The sequence below is a fragment of the Equus asinus genome, chromosome 12 (assembly GCF_041296235.1).
Source record: "Equus asinus isolate D_3611 breed Donkey chromosome 12, EquAss-T2T_v2, whole genome shotgun sequence".
NCBI classification, from domain to species: Eukaryota; Metazoa; Chordata; class Mammalia; order Perissodactyla; family Equidae; genus Equus; species Equus asinus.
The window spans coordinates 43,374,821-43,388,677 of record NC_091801.1 but is presented as its reverse complement, the minus strand read 5'-3'; the positions used below and the strand labels follow the sequence as shown (position 1 = coordinate 43,388,677).

Genomic DNA, 13,857 nt, shown 5'->3' with positions numbered 1-13,857 from the left:
TGAAAAAAGCTAAGTACTAATCCTGGCTTTCCCATTCTACTTGCTGTATGATATGAACAAATTAAATCATCAGTGGGTCTCTGTTTTCTCATATATTCTGAAATATTAATAGAATTCAGAATGTGTGTAGTTTGGAGGAGGGTATGGATCAGAAAAGACATATCATTACAGATATTTATTGTAGAGTTCAGGTAAAAAGTCCAGGGGGCTGGCCCAGTGACAGACTGGTTAAGTTCATGCTCTCTGCTTGGCCAGCTGGGGTTTGCAGGTTTGGATCTTGGGCGCAGACCTAGCACCGCTCATCAAGCCATGCTGTGGCGGCATCCCACATAAAGTAGAGGAAGATTGGCACAGATGTTAACTCAGAGCCAATCTTTCTGACCAAAAATTAGTCCAGAATTGATGAAGTGTAGCAGCTAAGAGACAAGTGGAATAAACACAACTGAGAAAAGAATTAGGGTAATCACACTAAAAGGAGGTATCCAAATTCTTTTTCTCCTCTCCACTCCCCCCAGGAGAAATGTTCAGCTCTGATGTTGGTGTTGGTTAATAAATTAACATTACCAATAACCAATAACCAGTTAATGTTGTTAATTCATAATTAAGAGTTGTGGAAACTTTTGCCTCCAATAGTTCTAATGTTAACTGAACCTGAGGACACAGTATAATATCCTTACAAAAAGTGGTAATAACACTTTAGTATTTACTTAATGATTAAAAAAGGAAAGGAAATGATCAAAAGTTTACCAAAATATTTGTTTCCAAAGATATATGCATCCACAAAATTGGATGAAGATTTTTTTAAAACTCCATTCACTCTTTTGTTCTCATTCAGTGTCATGATTTTAAGCAGCATCTCTACACACTGATTCCTCTAAATTTCCAAACTAGACCTCTCCTGTGTTGCCCCGGATTTACATCTTAACCTCTCCACCAGATGTCTAGTAAGCACCTCAAATTTGACATACCCAAATTGAGCTCTTGATATTCCCTCCGTGATAATTACTCCTCTGCTATCTTCTTTTCTCAATAAATGGCAACTCCTGTGCTTCCAGGTTCTCAGGCCAAAAACCTTAGAGTCATTCTTACCTACTCTGTTTTGCTCACACTTTACCTATGATCTGGCTTCTATCTTCAAAGCACATCTAGACTCCAAGTGTTATCACCCCTGCTGTAGCCACCCTGGGCCAAGCCACCATTGTCTCTTGCCTGAATTGTGGTAATGGCCTCCTAACTCAGCTCAAAAACCTTCAATGGCCTCTCATTTCAGAACAAAAGCTGTAGTTCTTACAATGGTTCACAAACTTCTACATGATTTCCCCTGTCCTTGTTATCTCTTTGACCTCATCTACTACTTTCTGAACTCACTCTGCTTGAGCCACCACCTCCTCACTTTTGCAACTGGCCCTAAGTACATTATTGCCTCAGGACTTTTGCTTAGGGAGGCCTTCCCTGGCTACCCTATCTAAAATTTCAGTACCCTCAGTCTCTGCTTTACTCTTCTCTTTAGCACTTTTTACTCGCTAACACTATATAGTTTAGTTATTTACTTCTTTATTGGTTGTTTCCCCATTAGAATGTAAGTTCCATAAAGAAGGGATTTTTGTCTGTTTTATCCACTACTATATCCCCAGCAACTACTGTGACTGGTGCATAATCAGCTCTCAGTAGTTGCAGATCGAATGAAGATATTTCACCTCACTGGTAGACTTTGTAATTGAAAAGCAGAAAATTACAAATCATTTATTTATGTAATAAGCTATGTTACTATTGAGAAATAGTTGTATTCTTTCTGGCTAAAATGATGTATCTTTCTAGGCCATCTTTATTTAATATCATAAAGTAATCAAGTGCAGTAAAATAAATATTTCATGATGATAATTTTTATTAGAAAGAATAAAAAGTAAGGTTGATTTCTCCCCCCTCACAGACAATTCCTGTAAAATAAAACTCTTTTTAAATTTACTGTTTCAAAGAAAAGTATTTTATTTGCTGTGTTCTATCTAGGACTGTATTTCTTTTTGATTATACTTATCAGTCATAATTTTGCTGTTTGTCTTTATCCTTATTGTAGAAAATTAGCCCTAACTTTAAAAACATGAACACATAAACTTATATGGTATGTAACTAATAACATGTTCATTTGAAACACTAATTTTGCCAAAATAAAGTCCAAAAAATTATAACAATTTGCTATATAAAAAAATTATAGTCACAATTTGGTAAAATTTAATACTTCCTAATTCTTCACATACTTTTAGAGTTACCTGCTTTTGAAAAGTAGGCTAGATGATGAAAATAATTATTTTCACACATTTTTAAGCGCTTTGTTCAAAGTGGAATATTTTTCTAGTTACTACAGATGGTGGCCTGATTTGGAGATACTTTTATATTAAAAGGCCCAGGACCTATGTATTTCTATCTTGTCACCATATTAAAGTGTTGGACCACTTTTAAAACGTCAGTTTGCCTATTTGGGCCAGGAACTTTAAAGGGATATATTATTTTAACAAAGTTGCTGAAGTCACTTCATTCCTAAAATGAAGCATAATTTAAGAGCTTTGTGGTAAAATCCATTATATTTGCATACTATTTTTCAAAGCAAATACTGCTACGCAAACCATCAAATTGCATGACCATATTCATGTAGATGTTCTCAGTTTTAAGAAGTATGGGTCATCTGTCCTAAAATGAGGTCTGTAGCCTCAGCGTCTACGCCATATCTGACTATAGGTATCAAATGCATATCTTTGGAATTGAACCATAAACCGGAGCCAAATTTAGAAGCTCTAAAAGAGAAACGCAAAGGGTCATGCGCAATGATGCGGTAAGGTTGTCCAATCAGAGTCGGGCTGGACCGGGCACTGCGTCGGAGAAGTAGTGCGCACGCGCGGGGGTCTTGTCCGCGATTGGCTGCGCCAAGGCGGCGGGAGCCTTGAGTTCCTCCGGCGGTGAGCGGAGGGCTGTCTAACCCGGTTCTTCTTGGCTGTACCCACGGCTTCTGTCGGGTCCTCGCTGGTGCGTCACTAGAGGGGAAGGCTTGTGAAGCTGCGACAGCCTGCAGGCTCGTGCAAGACAAAGAGGGGAGGGGCGCCGGAGCAGGCCTCCGAGGGAGGAGGGAAGGAAGGCGGCGGAGCCGCCGTGGTCACCTCCTGCGGGTCCCGGAGTGCGATCTGAAGTGTGAGGGACGCCCTCGCTGCTGGCCCTGTGGTGGCTGGTGGTCGAGGGCGGGGTGTGGGGGTGCGTTTGTGTGCTGGGGAGGCCCCGGCAGAGGCGACTCCGGGCAGTGGTGCCTCTGCGCTATCTCTGGGGTCTTCCCGCTCTGCTCTTGTGGCCCTTGGGTTTGTTTCCTCCAGGATCAATCTACGTTCTCCTGCACGGTACTAATTAATTAATGGAGGATTTTTGTAGGCTAGTTTAGCGGGGCCACAAAGTTAAAGGAGCAGCTTAGACCACGAAGTGAAATAACTACTGCCTAACGTAGTTAGAAGGCTAACAGCAGAAACAGCAGGAAGATCTTACAGGTTTTAGATTGTTTTATTTACATTCTTGCCTCCTAGAGGTTTGATGGTTGCACCCCATCCCTCCTTAAAAGCCCAAATGAATCCATAGATTTGGGCCCTCATTCCCTTTGTCGAGCTACATCCTTCACTCATCCCTCACGAGACCTTCTCTACTCTCGTAGGACCTCATGTATTAAACATCCAATAATAATTGTAGATAGTAGTAGTATAGATAATAATGAGTGCTTACTATGTGTCAAGCTTTGTTCCAAGTGCTTTAAGTATTTCGTTTAATTCTCCCAAGAATCCTATGAGTAATTATGATTATTGTACCCCCTTGTATAGATGAGGAAACGAACACACAAAGAGGTTAATTAAACTGTGCAAGATCACATGCTAGGAAGCGTCAGTCCAGATTTATATTCAGGCATTTGCCTCCAAAGGTGTGTTCTTAATTTTTACACTGTATTGCCAGATAATTTAGGCCTTCTGATGTGTTGCAGCTGTCAGCCTGGACTTGCCATTTTACTTGGGAGGACAGAAGCAGGAAGGTGTTAGTCTCATTGCAGAAGTTGTGGCAACATGGCAGGGCTGCCAAATGGACATTATTTCTGGGGCCTAGGAAAAGGGGTCAAATAGCACTAATTTAAGAAGTAAAAAGGATGCTGAAGTATTTAGGGGGAAATGTACTGATGTCTGCAGTTTACTTTGAAATGCATGAACAAATTATTGGCTTGATGGATGTCTTCCTATGTCAGTGGTGGAACTAGTTGACTTGGACTGGCTCCAGTCTCTTTTTTTATGGTGAAATTTTTTTTTTTTTTCCTGAGGCAGATTCACCCTGAGGTAGCATGTGTTGCCAGTCTTCCTGTATTTTGTATGTGGGTCGCTGCCACAGCATGGCTGATGAGTGACATAGGTCCCATCCTGGGATCTGCACTGTGAACCGGCTCTCCTAAGTGGATTGTGCCAAACTTAACCACTTTGCTACCCTGGGCCCCTCCAGTGTTTGTTTTTTTAACTACCACTCTACTGCTTCTCACATGTCTACATTCTCAAATTCGTTATTATTTTCTTTATTCGTTTACAAGATAAATAGGAGGGTTGGAAAATTAGAAATCATATATTAAGTGTAGAAGGGTTTAAGCTGGTGAGTCTTAGAATTTAGTGTTGAAAGAAATTTTATCATCTAGTCTATCTTTTTATATTACAAATGAAGAAATTAGTATCTAGAGAGTTTAAATAACTTGCTCCAAATTTCTAGCAACTATGTTTTTCTAGTGTTCCTTTTAAAAATGTGTCAGTCAGACTTTTCACAGTATTATAGTGGGATCTGACTAAATGCAGAGAATAGATCCTATTACATTTCATGATGTGGAGGTCATATCTAGAATTTATTACTTTAAGTAGGCTCATTGTTATTTCAGTTGAGCTATGGTCATCTAAAAGCCTTGAGATTTTCATCTGAACTTCCCATTGTTCTGTTTTATTTGATGAATAAGTAACTGAGTCTAAAGGCAGGGCCTAACACTTGCTTTCAAATCATCTTGTTGCAGTTAGCTTGTGTGAATTTCAAATTTGTGACAATTACATATCTAGAGACATGTAATATTCTACTAACCTATTGTAAAATAGAAATGAGGTTAATGAGGTTACTTTGGCATGACTTGTTTGAACAGAATCCGTATTGACTACTGGTAGTGATAAATATGCCTCTAAAGTAAACAGATAGTCACAAAACATCTGTTTAATAATTTGCTCTAAGATTGTGCTAATAGAGATCTGTTTTGCCCTTGAATAAGAAACAGTAGAGAATGTCCTCCACTGCTAATCCCTCAAACTTTATACAGGTTTGCTGTTTATCAGTTACTCATGTATTTCATCATTTTAACTGCTGAAATTGGAAAATGTCTAGCCATCAATGATGGCGTGTCACAATTTGGTTGATGCACTCTTTTCTTTCTTGGTGCATAAAATAATAGCACATCTTACAATTGATGGCATCCTAGATTTGATGAACTATAGTAATTAAAAAATCTAGTTAGTGGCACTTTCCCTGTTACAGAGGTAACATTTTCCTTGTAGAAAATTGGAAGTATATAGAAAAGAACTCAGAAGAAAATAAAAATTACTGGTAATTCTAATATCTAGACATAATCAGTGTTAAAGTTGTAGCCTGTGTTTTGTAGTCTTTTCAAAATCTTTATAGACTTATAATTTATGGTGTATAGTTCAGTGTGTATACTTTGATGAATTTTGACAAATTTGTAACCACGTTATAATCTGATACAGATTTTTCTCTCACTCCCAAAAGTTTGTCATGCCCCTTTGTTTTCTAGTCTTTTATCATACACACATACTATTTTCTGTATTTTTTTCTTTTATAAAATTGAAATGATGCTAAACATGGTTTGTAGCCATTTTTTAAATTAAAACTTTATTTTTTTTAGAGCAGTTTAGGTTCACAGCAAAATTGAAGGGAAGGTAGAGATTTCCCATATATTCCCTGCCCTCACACATGCATATGCTCCTTCATTATAACATTCTTCACCAGAGGGGTACATTTGTTACAGTTAATGAACCTGCATTGACACACATAATCACCCAAAGTCCCTGGTTTACATTAGGGTTCATTCTTGGAGTTGTACACTCTGTAAGTTTGGATAAAAGTATAATGACATGTATCCCTCCTTATGGTATCATAGAATATTTTCACTGCCTGAAAAATCCTCTGTGCTCTCGTTTTCATCCCCCCACCTCCAAAATCCCTGGCAACCACTGATCTTTTTACTGTCTCCATAGTTTTGCCTTTTCCAGGATGTCATATAGTTTTAATTATAAAGAATGTACCCTTTTTGGATTGGCTTCCTTCACTTAGTAATACACATTTAAGGTTCTTCCATGTCTTTTCATGCCTTGACAACTTGTTTCTTTTTAGTGCTGAATAATATTCCATTGTCTGGATGCACCACAGTTTATTTATCCATTCACCTACTGAAGGACATCTTGGTTGCTTCTAAGTTTTCGCAGTTACGAATGAAGTTGCTATAAACATCCGTATGCAGTTTTTTGTGTGGACGTTAGTTTTCAACTTCGTGTTGAAAGGAGTTATTGTATTTTAAGAGTGTGTTTAGTTTTGTAGGAAAACATCAAACTGTCTTCCAAAGTGCCTGTACCATTTTGCATTCCCACCAGCAGTGATTGAGAGTTCCTGTTGCTCCACATCTTCACCAGCATTTGGTGGTGTCAGTCTTCCACATTTTGGCCATTCTTATTAGGTGTGTAGTGGTATCTCACTGTTGTTTTAATTTGCATTTTCTTGATAACATATTATCTTTTGGAGTATCTTTTCATATGCTTATTTGCTATTTGAATATCTTCTTTGGTGAGATGTTTATTAAGATCTTTGGCCAACTTTTTAATTGGGTTATTTTCGTGTTGAGTTTTAAGAGTTCTTTGTATATTTTGCATAACAGTCCTTTATCAAATGTGTCTTTTGCAAATATTTTCTCCCAGTCTGTGGCTTCTCTTCTCATTCGCTTGACGTTGCCTTTTTACACAGCAGCAGTTTTTAATTTTAATGAAGTTCGGCTTATCAGTTATTTCTTTCATAGATTATGCCTTTGGTGTTGTAGCTAAAAAGTCATCACCATACCCAAGGTCATCTAGGCTTTCTCCTATGTTGTCTTTTAGCAGTTTTATAGTTTTGTGTTTCATCTTTAGTTCTGTGACCCATTTTGAGTTAATATTTGTGAAGAGTGTGAGGTCTGTGCCTAGATTCATTTTTTTGCGTGTGGATGTTGAGTTGTCCCATCACTATTTGTTGAAAAAACTGTCTTTGCTCCATTGTATTGCCTTTGCTCCTTGGTGAAAGATCAGTTGACTATATCGATGTGGGTCTATTTCTGGGCTCTCTATTCTGTTCTGTTGATCTATTTGTCTATTATTTCACCAATACCCCACTGTCTTGATTATTGTAGCTTTATAGTAAGTGTTGAAGTCAGGTAGTGTCAGTCTTCTAAACTTGTTCTTTCCTTTCCATATTTTGTTGGCTATTCTGGGTCATTTGTCTCTCTTTAAACTTCAGCATTAATTTGTCAGTAATCACAAAATAACTTGTGGGGATTTTGGTTGGGATTGCATTGAATCTATAGGTGAAGTGAGAAGAACTAACATCTTGAGAATGTTGAGTCTTTGTATCCATGAACATGGAATAGCTGTCCATTTATTTAGTTCTTCTATTTCGTTCAGCAGAGTTTTGTAGTTTTCTTCATATAGAACTTGTACGTATTTTATTAGATTTATGCCTAAGTGTTTCAGTATTTTTGGGTGCTAATGTAAATGGTATTGTGTTTTTAACTTCAAATTCCGCTTGTTCATTGTTGGGTATATAGGAAAGTGATTGACTTTTGTATATTAACATTGTATCCTGCAACCTTAATTGCTTTTTATAGCCATTTTTCATTTGATATATCAAAAACATTAATCATGTGGTTAAACGTTCTTTTAAAATGTGATTTTTTTTCATTAATGGCTGTAGAATCATACATATAACAAATACTGAATGCCTTCTTTGTGTTTGTTATTGGCAGTATGGTTTTGAGTGGAATATAAGACTTCATGCCTGATCCAGGAGTTTATACTTGGGGGAAATAACAGGCAATTTCATTACAGTGTGAAAAGTGCACACATAGGAAGGGCCTCTAATCCAGTCTGTGGGGAGAAGATGAAAAGGGCTCATAGTTAAGAGTCCTCAAGGATAAATTAGAATTAATCAGGCAGAGAAAAATGGGAAAAGACATTTCCAACACTGTATAGGGGAAAGTTTGTTCAAAGGCCTAGAGGAAAAGAGAACACAGCTTGCTTGGGAAACTGCAGCAGTAACTCAGTTTTAGTGTTATGTGAAGAAAGTGTATTCTATTGTGTGGGTATAACAATTTATTTATCTAGTACCTTGTTATGGAAATTTAGATTTCCTTTTTTTCCCTGCTATAATTAATACTGGCATGATTATCCTTGTACATAATTCTTTGAGTATATTTTTGATAATTCCTTAGTGTAAATTCCCAGAAGTAGAATTTCTGGGTTAAATAAATCATTTTGGTAGCTATGTACATCCTTGGTGATAGCTTACGTTGTATACTGTTTTGTGAAAATGCGTTTTTTTTTTTTTGAGGAAGATTAGCCTTGAGCTAACTGCTGCCAATCCTCCTCTTTTTTCTGAGGAAGACTGGCCCTGAGCTAACATCCGTGCCCGTCTTCCTCTGCTTTATATGTGGGACACCTACCACAGCATGGCTTGCCAAGCGGTGCCATGTCCGCACCCGGGATCCAAACTGGCGAACTCCGGGCCACTGAAGCTGAATGAGCGCACTTAACTGCTGTGCTACTGGGCTGGCCTGAAAATGCTTTGAATTGAATTGCTTGCTGCTGTCCATTACAGAAGCATGATGTATGTATGTAATGTTCTTGTCTTCCATCTGTCTCCCCAGTACAGCCCTGGTGGAAATAATATTGAGCAAAAGTTAGGAAACCTCATTCTAGTCTCTTGATTTACATATTTAAAAATTCCACTGTTTTAAAAGGAAATAGGATAGTAAAAACAAATTGAATTGTAAATGTGTCCTTGAATTGCCAGGATTTCATTCAAAAATACTTATTAGTGATTGTAATGTATCTGGCATTGTGGTTGATGCTGCTTATAGAGTGGTAAAGAAAACAAGTGTGATTGCTACCCTCATGCAGTTTATGGATTAGTGGAATAGGAAAAAAGCAACATACTTGATATATGTGTATGAATAATTATGTTTCCTTTGATTTTGAAACTACTATCTAAATTGTGTTACAGACTATATCATCATTATGTAATCTATAGTGTTATCAAAATTGATGTAATATATGTCAAGTTTGCACTATCCAATTTAAATCTTAAATTCTTTTCAAAAGCCCTCTGTGATGGAAAATAAAATTTTACTGGCTATTGAATTTGTTTTCTAAGGCTTTTTATAGGCTTATTCTCTTGTTTTCAAAGCTATCATGGTGGTTGTGATGAGCTATTTTCATATTTGGAGTTAATTCTAACCAGACTTATGGATGCTTTTTGTTCTGGGTTTTTTTTCAGGTTAGTACTGCTGAATATGAGACGATCTGCAGCACCAAGCCAGTTGCAAGGGAATCCCTTCAAAAAACCAAAATTTATACCACCGGCAAGAAGTAATCCAAGTCTGAATGAAGAGATTACAAAGCTGAATCCAGATATAAAATTATTTGAGGTAAAAAAGTAAAGGAAATATAATATAGAGAAACCATTTAAAGAGTTACCATTTAAAGAGTTAACAATACTTACTGCCTATGGGAATTTTCAGTGTCTCTGACAAAGTTTTCCAAAAACCTTGGAAATAATGACTAATTGTTTTTTTAAGGAATGACATACAGTTGCGTCTATAAAATAAACTTTTGGTAACAGTAGAAAAAAAATTGTGATCAGTGTTTTTGTTAAAGATGGCCACATAAATAAGTGAAAACTTTAGGTAAGGCAATTTAAAGAGAAAACATATAAATAATTATTTATATCACTCTTCTGGACGTTTCCTTTCATTTTTACTTACAAAAAGTAAATGCTTGAGGCAGTCTTAATATATGTCCTTTTACCATTAAGAGAAAAGATTATTTTGTCGTAGATGTATAGAAGGTATAGAAAGGTATATAGAAAGTATATGAAATGGACAATCGACATTTCTGCTACTCTACAATTCTCTGATCCATTTATGTTACAGAGATTAAAGTCTACTAATCTTTTTTCTCTTCTTTTATTGTGGTAAAATATATATAGTATAAAATTTGCCATTTTGCCATTTTTAACTGTGCAAGTAAGTAGTATTAATTATGTTTATACTGTTTTGCAACAGTCCCCACTATCTGTTTTCAAACCTGTGTCACTACCCCAAACAGAAACTCTGTAACCATAAAGTAATAACTTCCTATCACCCCTCCACCCACCTCCTGTTAATCTTTATTCTACTTTCTACCTCCATGAATTTGACTACTCTAGGTACCTCATATAAGTGGAATTATAAAATGTTTGCCCTTTGTTTTTTTGAGGAGGATTAGCCCTGATCTAACATCTGCTGCCAATCCTCCTCTTTTTGCTGAGGAAGACTGGCCCTGAGCTTAACATCTGTGCCCATCTTCCTCTACTTTATATGTGGGATGCCTGCCACAGCATGGCTTGATAAGCACTGCGTAGGTTGACGCCTGGGATTTGAGCTGGCAAACCCTAGAGCGCTGAAGCGGAACGTGCGAACTTAACTGCTGTGCCACTGGGCCGGATCCAATATTTGCCCTTTTGTATCTGACTTAGTTCATTTGGTGTCATGTTTCTAAGGGTCATCCATGTTGCAGCATGTATAAGAACTTCATTCCTTTGTATGGTTGAGTAACATTCAATTGTATGTATATTCCTTATTTTGTTTATCCATTCATTTTTTGATGGATACTTGGGTTGTTTTCACTTTTTGGCTATTGTGAATAATGCTGCTCTGAACATTGGGCATACAGGCTTCTTTTTGAGTCCCTGTTTTCAGTTTTCTTGGGTATATACCTAGGAGGGGAATTGCTAGGTCATGTGGTAATTCTCTGTTTAGTTTTCTGAGGAACTACCAAACTGCTTTCTACAGCTGCTGCACCATTTTGCATTCGCACCAGCAACATCTGAGGGTTCTAATTTCTCCACATCCTCAGCAACACTTGTTTTGTGCTGTTTTTGTTCTTCTTGTTGATTTTGATTGTAGCCTTCCTAGTTGGTGTGAAGTGGTATTTCAATGTGGTTTTAATTTGCATTTCCCTAATTACTAGTGATGCTGAGCATCTTTTCGTGTGCTTATTGGCCATTTGTATATCTTTGGAGAAATATCTATTCAAGTCCTTTCAAGTTTTTAATTGGTTGTTTGTCTTTTTGTTGTTGAAAATGTCTACTAATTTTTTTTCCTGAGGACTATTGGCCCTGAGCTAACATCTGTTGCCAATCTTCCTCATGTTTTGATTTTCCTCCCCAAAGCCCCAGTGCATAGTTGTATGTCCTAGTTGTAAGTCATTCTAGTTCTTCTGTGTGGGAGGCTGCCACAGCATGGCTTGATGAGTGTTGTATAGGTCCACACCCAGGATCTGAGCCAGCGAACCCCGGGCACTGAAGCGGAGTGCATGAACTTAACCACTTTGCCATGGGGACAGCCCCAAAAGTATCTATTAATTTTTGACTCTCCTTTTTTTGCTCTGTGTGTGTTTGTTTTACCCTACATTTCTTTGGAATTCTGGCAGTGTAAGGAGAAAACAGTTTCTCATTTTAAGTAAAGTTTCTTTTTTTTAAAAGTGGCTTATTTAAACACAGTTTACGCACCATGCAATCTACCTGCTACAATTCAGTGGTCTTTAGTACAGTCATGTGTTGCGTGGCGATGTTTCAGTGAACAATGCACTGCATAGACAAGATGCTCCAGGAAGGTTAGTACCATGTAGCCTAGGTGTGTACTAGGCTGTACCATCTAGGTTTGTGTAACTACACTCTGTGATGTTCTCCCAACAACAAAATTGCCTAATACGGCATTTCTTAGACTGTATCCCTGTCCTTAAGTGATGCATGACTGTATAAATGGTGCAATGATCACGAAAATCACTTTTAGAACATTTTCATCACTCTAAAAAGAAACCTTATACACATCAGTACTCATTCCCCATTTTTCTTCATATCTCCCAGTGCTTGGCAACTACTGATCTACTTTCTGTTTCCATAGATTTGCCTGTAATGCACATTTCATATAAATAGAATCATATAACATGTGTCCTTTTGTGACTGGCCTTTTTTCAGTTATCATAGTGTTTTCAAGGCTCATCTATGTTGTAGCATGTATCAGTAATTCTTTCCTTTTTATTGCCAAATTTATTAGTTTTCTGTTGCTGCTGTGACAGATTACCACAAATTTAGTGGCTTAAAACAAGACAAAATGTATTATCTTATAATTCTGTAGGTCACAAGTCTAACACAGGTCTCACTGGGCTAAGGTCAAGGTATTGGCAGGGTTGCATTCATTTCTGGAGTTTTAGGAAATAATCTGTTTCCTTTGCCTTTTCTAGGTTCTGCACACCACCTGATTCCTTTGTTTATGGCCCCCTTCCATTTTCAGAACCAGCAATGGCAACTTGAGTCCTCATGTTGCCATCTCTCTGGTTCTCTGAAACTGGAACTCACTTGATTACTTGGGCCTGCCTGGATAATCCAGGACACTCTCTCCATCTCAAGGTCCTTAACCTTAATCACATCTGCAGAGTCCCTTTTGCCATATAAGATAACATATTCACAAGTTCTGGGGATTAGAGCGTGGACATCTTTGGGAGGCATTGTTCTGCCTACCACACCAAATAATGTTCCGTTCTATTAATAGACCATATTTTATTTATCTGTTCATCAGTTGATTGGTGTTTGGGTTGTTTCCACTTTTTAATTTATCAGGTATTATGAATAATGCTCAGGAACATTTGTGTACAAAATTTTGTGTGGACATATATTTTCATTTCTCTTGGGTGCATTCCTAGGAGTGGAATTGCTGGATCATATGATAACTTCATTTTTAATTTTTTAATGGTTTTTAAAAAGCCAGTGCTTTTCCAAAGTGGCTGCACCATTTTCATTCCCACCATCAATGTATAACGGTTTCAATCCTCCACATCCTTGCCAACACTTATTACTATCTTTTTGAGTATAACCATACTAGTGGGTGAAGTAGTATTTCATTTGGGATTTTGATTTGCATTTCCACGGTGGCTAATGTTGTTGAGCATCTTTATATATGCTTATTGCCCATTTGTATATCTTCTTTGGAGGAGTGTCTATTCAGATCCTTTGTCCTTTTTTAAATTGGGTTATTTGCTTTTTATTGTAGAATTGTAAGAGTTCTTTATATATTCTAGATATAGGTCTCATATCAGATGTGTGATTTGGATATATTTTCTCCCATTCTGTTGGCTTGTCTTCACTTCCTTTTTTTTCTTTTTTTAATTTGAGGTCATAATACTTTACGTCATTGTGAAATTTCATTTGTATATTATGTCTTGTCTGTCACCACATAGGTGCTCCCCTTCACCCCCTCTGCCCACCCCCCTACCTGCATCCCCTGGTAACCAATGAACTGTTTTCTTTGTCCATGTGCTTGTTTATATTCCACATATGAGTAAAATCATCTGGTGTTTGTCTTTCTCAGTCTGGCTTATTTTCCTTAGCATAATTCCCTCCAGGTCCATCCATGTTATTGCAAATGGGGTGATTTTGTCTTTTTTTCTGGCTGAGTAGTATTCCATTATA

The 13,857-nt window shown here is 37.3% G+C and overlaps 1 protein-coding gene across 2 annotated transcripts in view; it reads left to right on the top strand.

Moving 5' to 3' along the window:
• Positions 1-2,871: 2,871 nt before the first annotated feature.
• Positions 2,872-13,857, top strand: part of LOC106831450 (RAD54 homolog B) — a 116,993-nt gene continuing 106,007 nt past the window's right edge. Inside the window, exons 1-2 of one of the 2 annotated variants that reach the window (XM_014841659.3) lie at positions 2,872-3,018; positions 9,625-9,775. In XM_014841659.3, the coding sequence (XP_014697145.3) occupies positions 9,641-9,775 (135 nt within the window). In that variant the 5' untranslated portion in view covers positions 2,872-3,018; positions 9,625-9,640. Of the gene's footprint in view, positions 3,019-8,539; positions 8,956-9,624; positions 9,776-13,857 lie in introns of those variants that run through there. The other variant, XM_044743985.2, reaches the window with a different exon arrangement.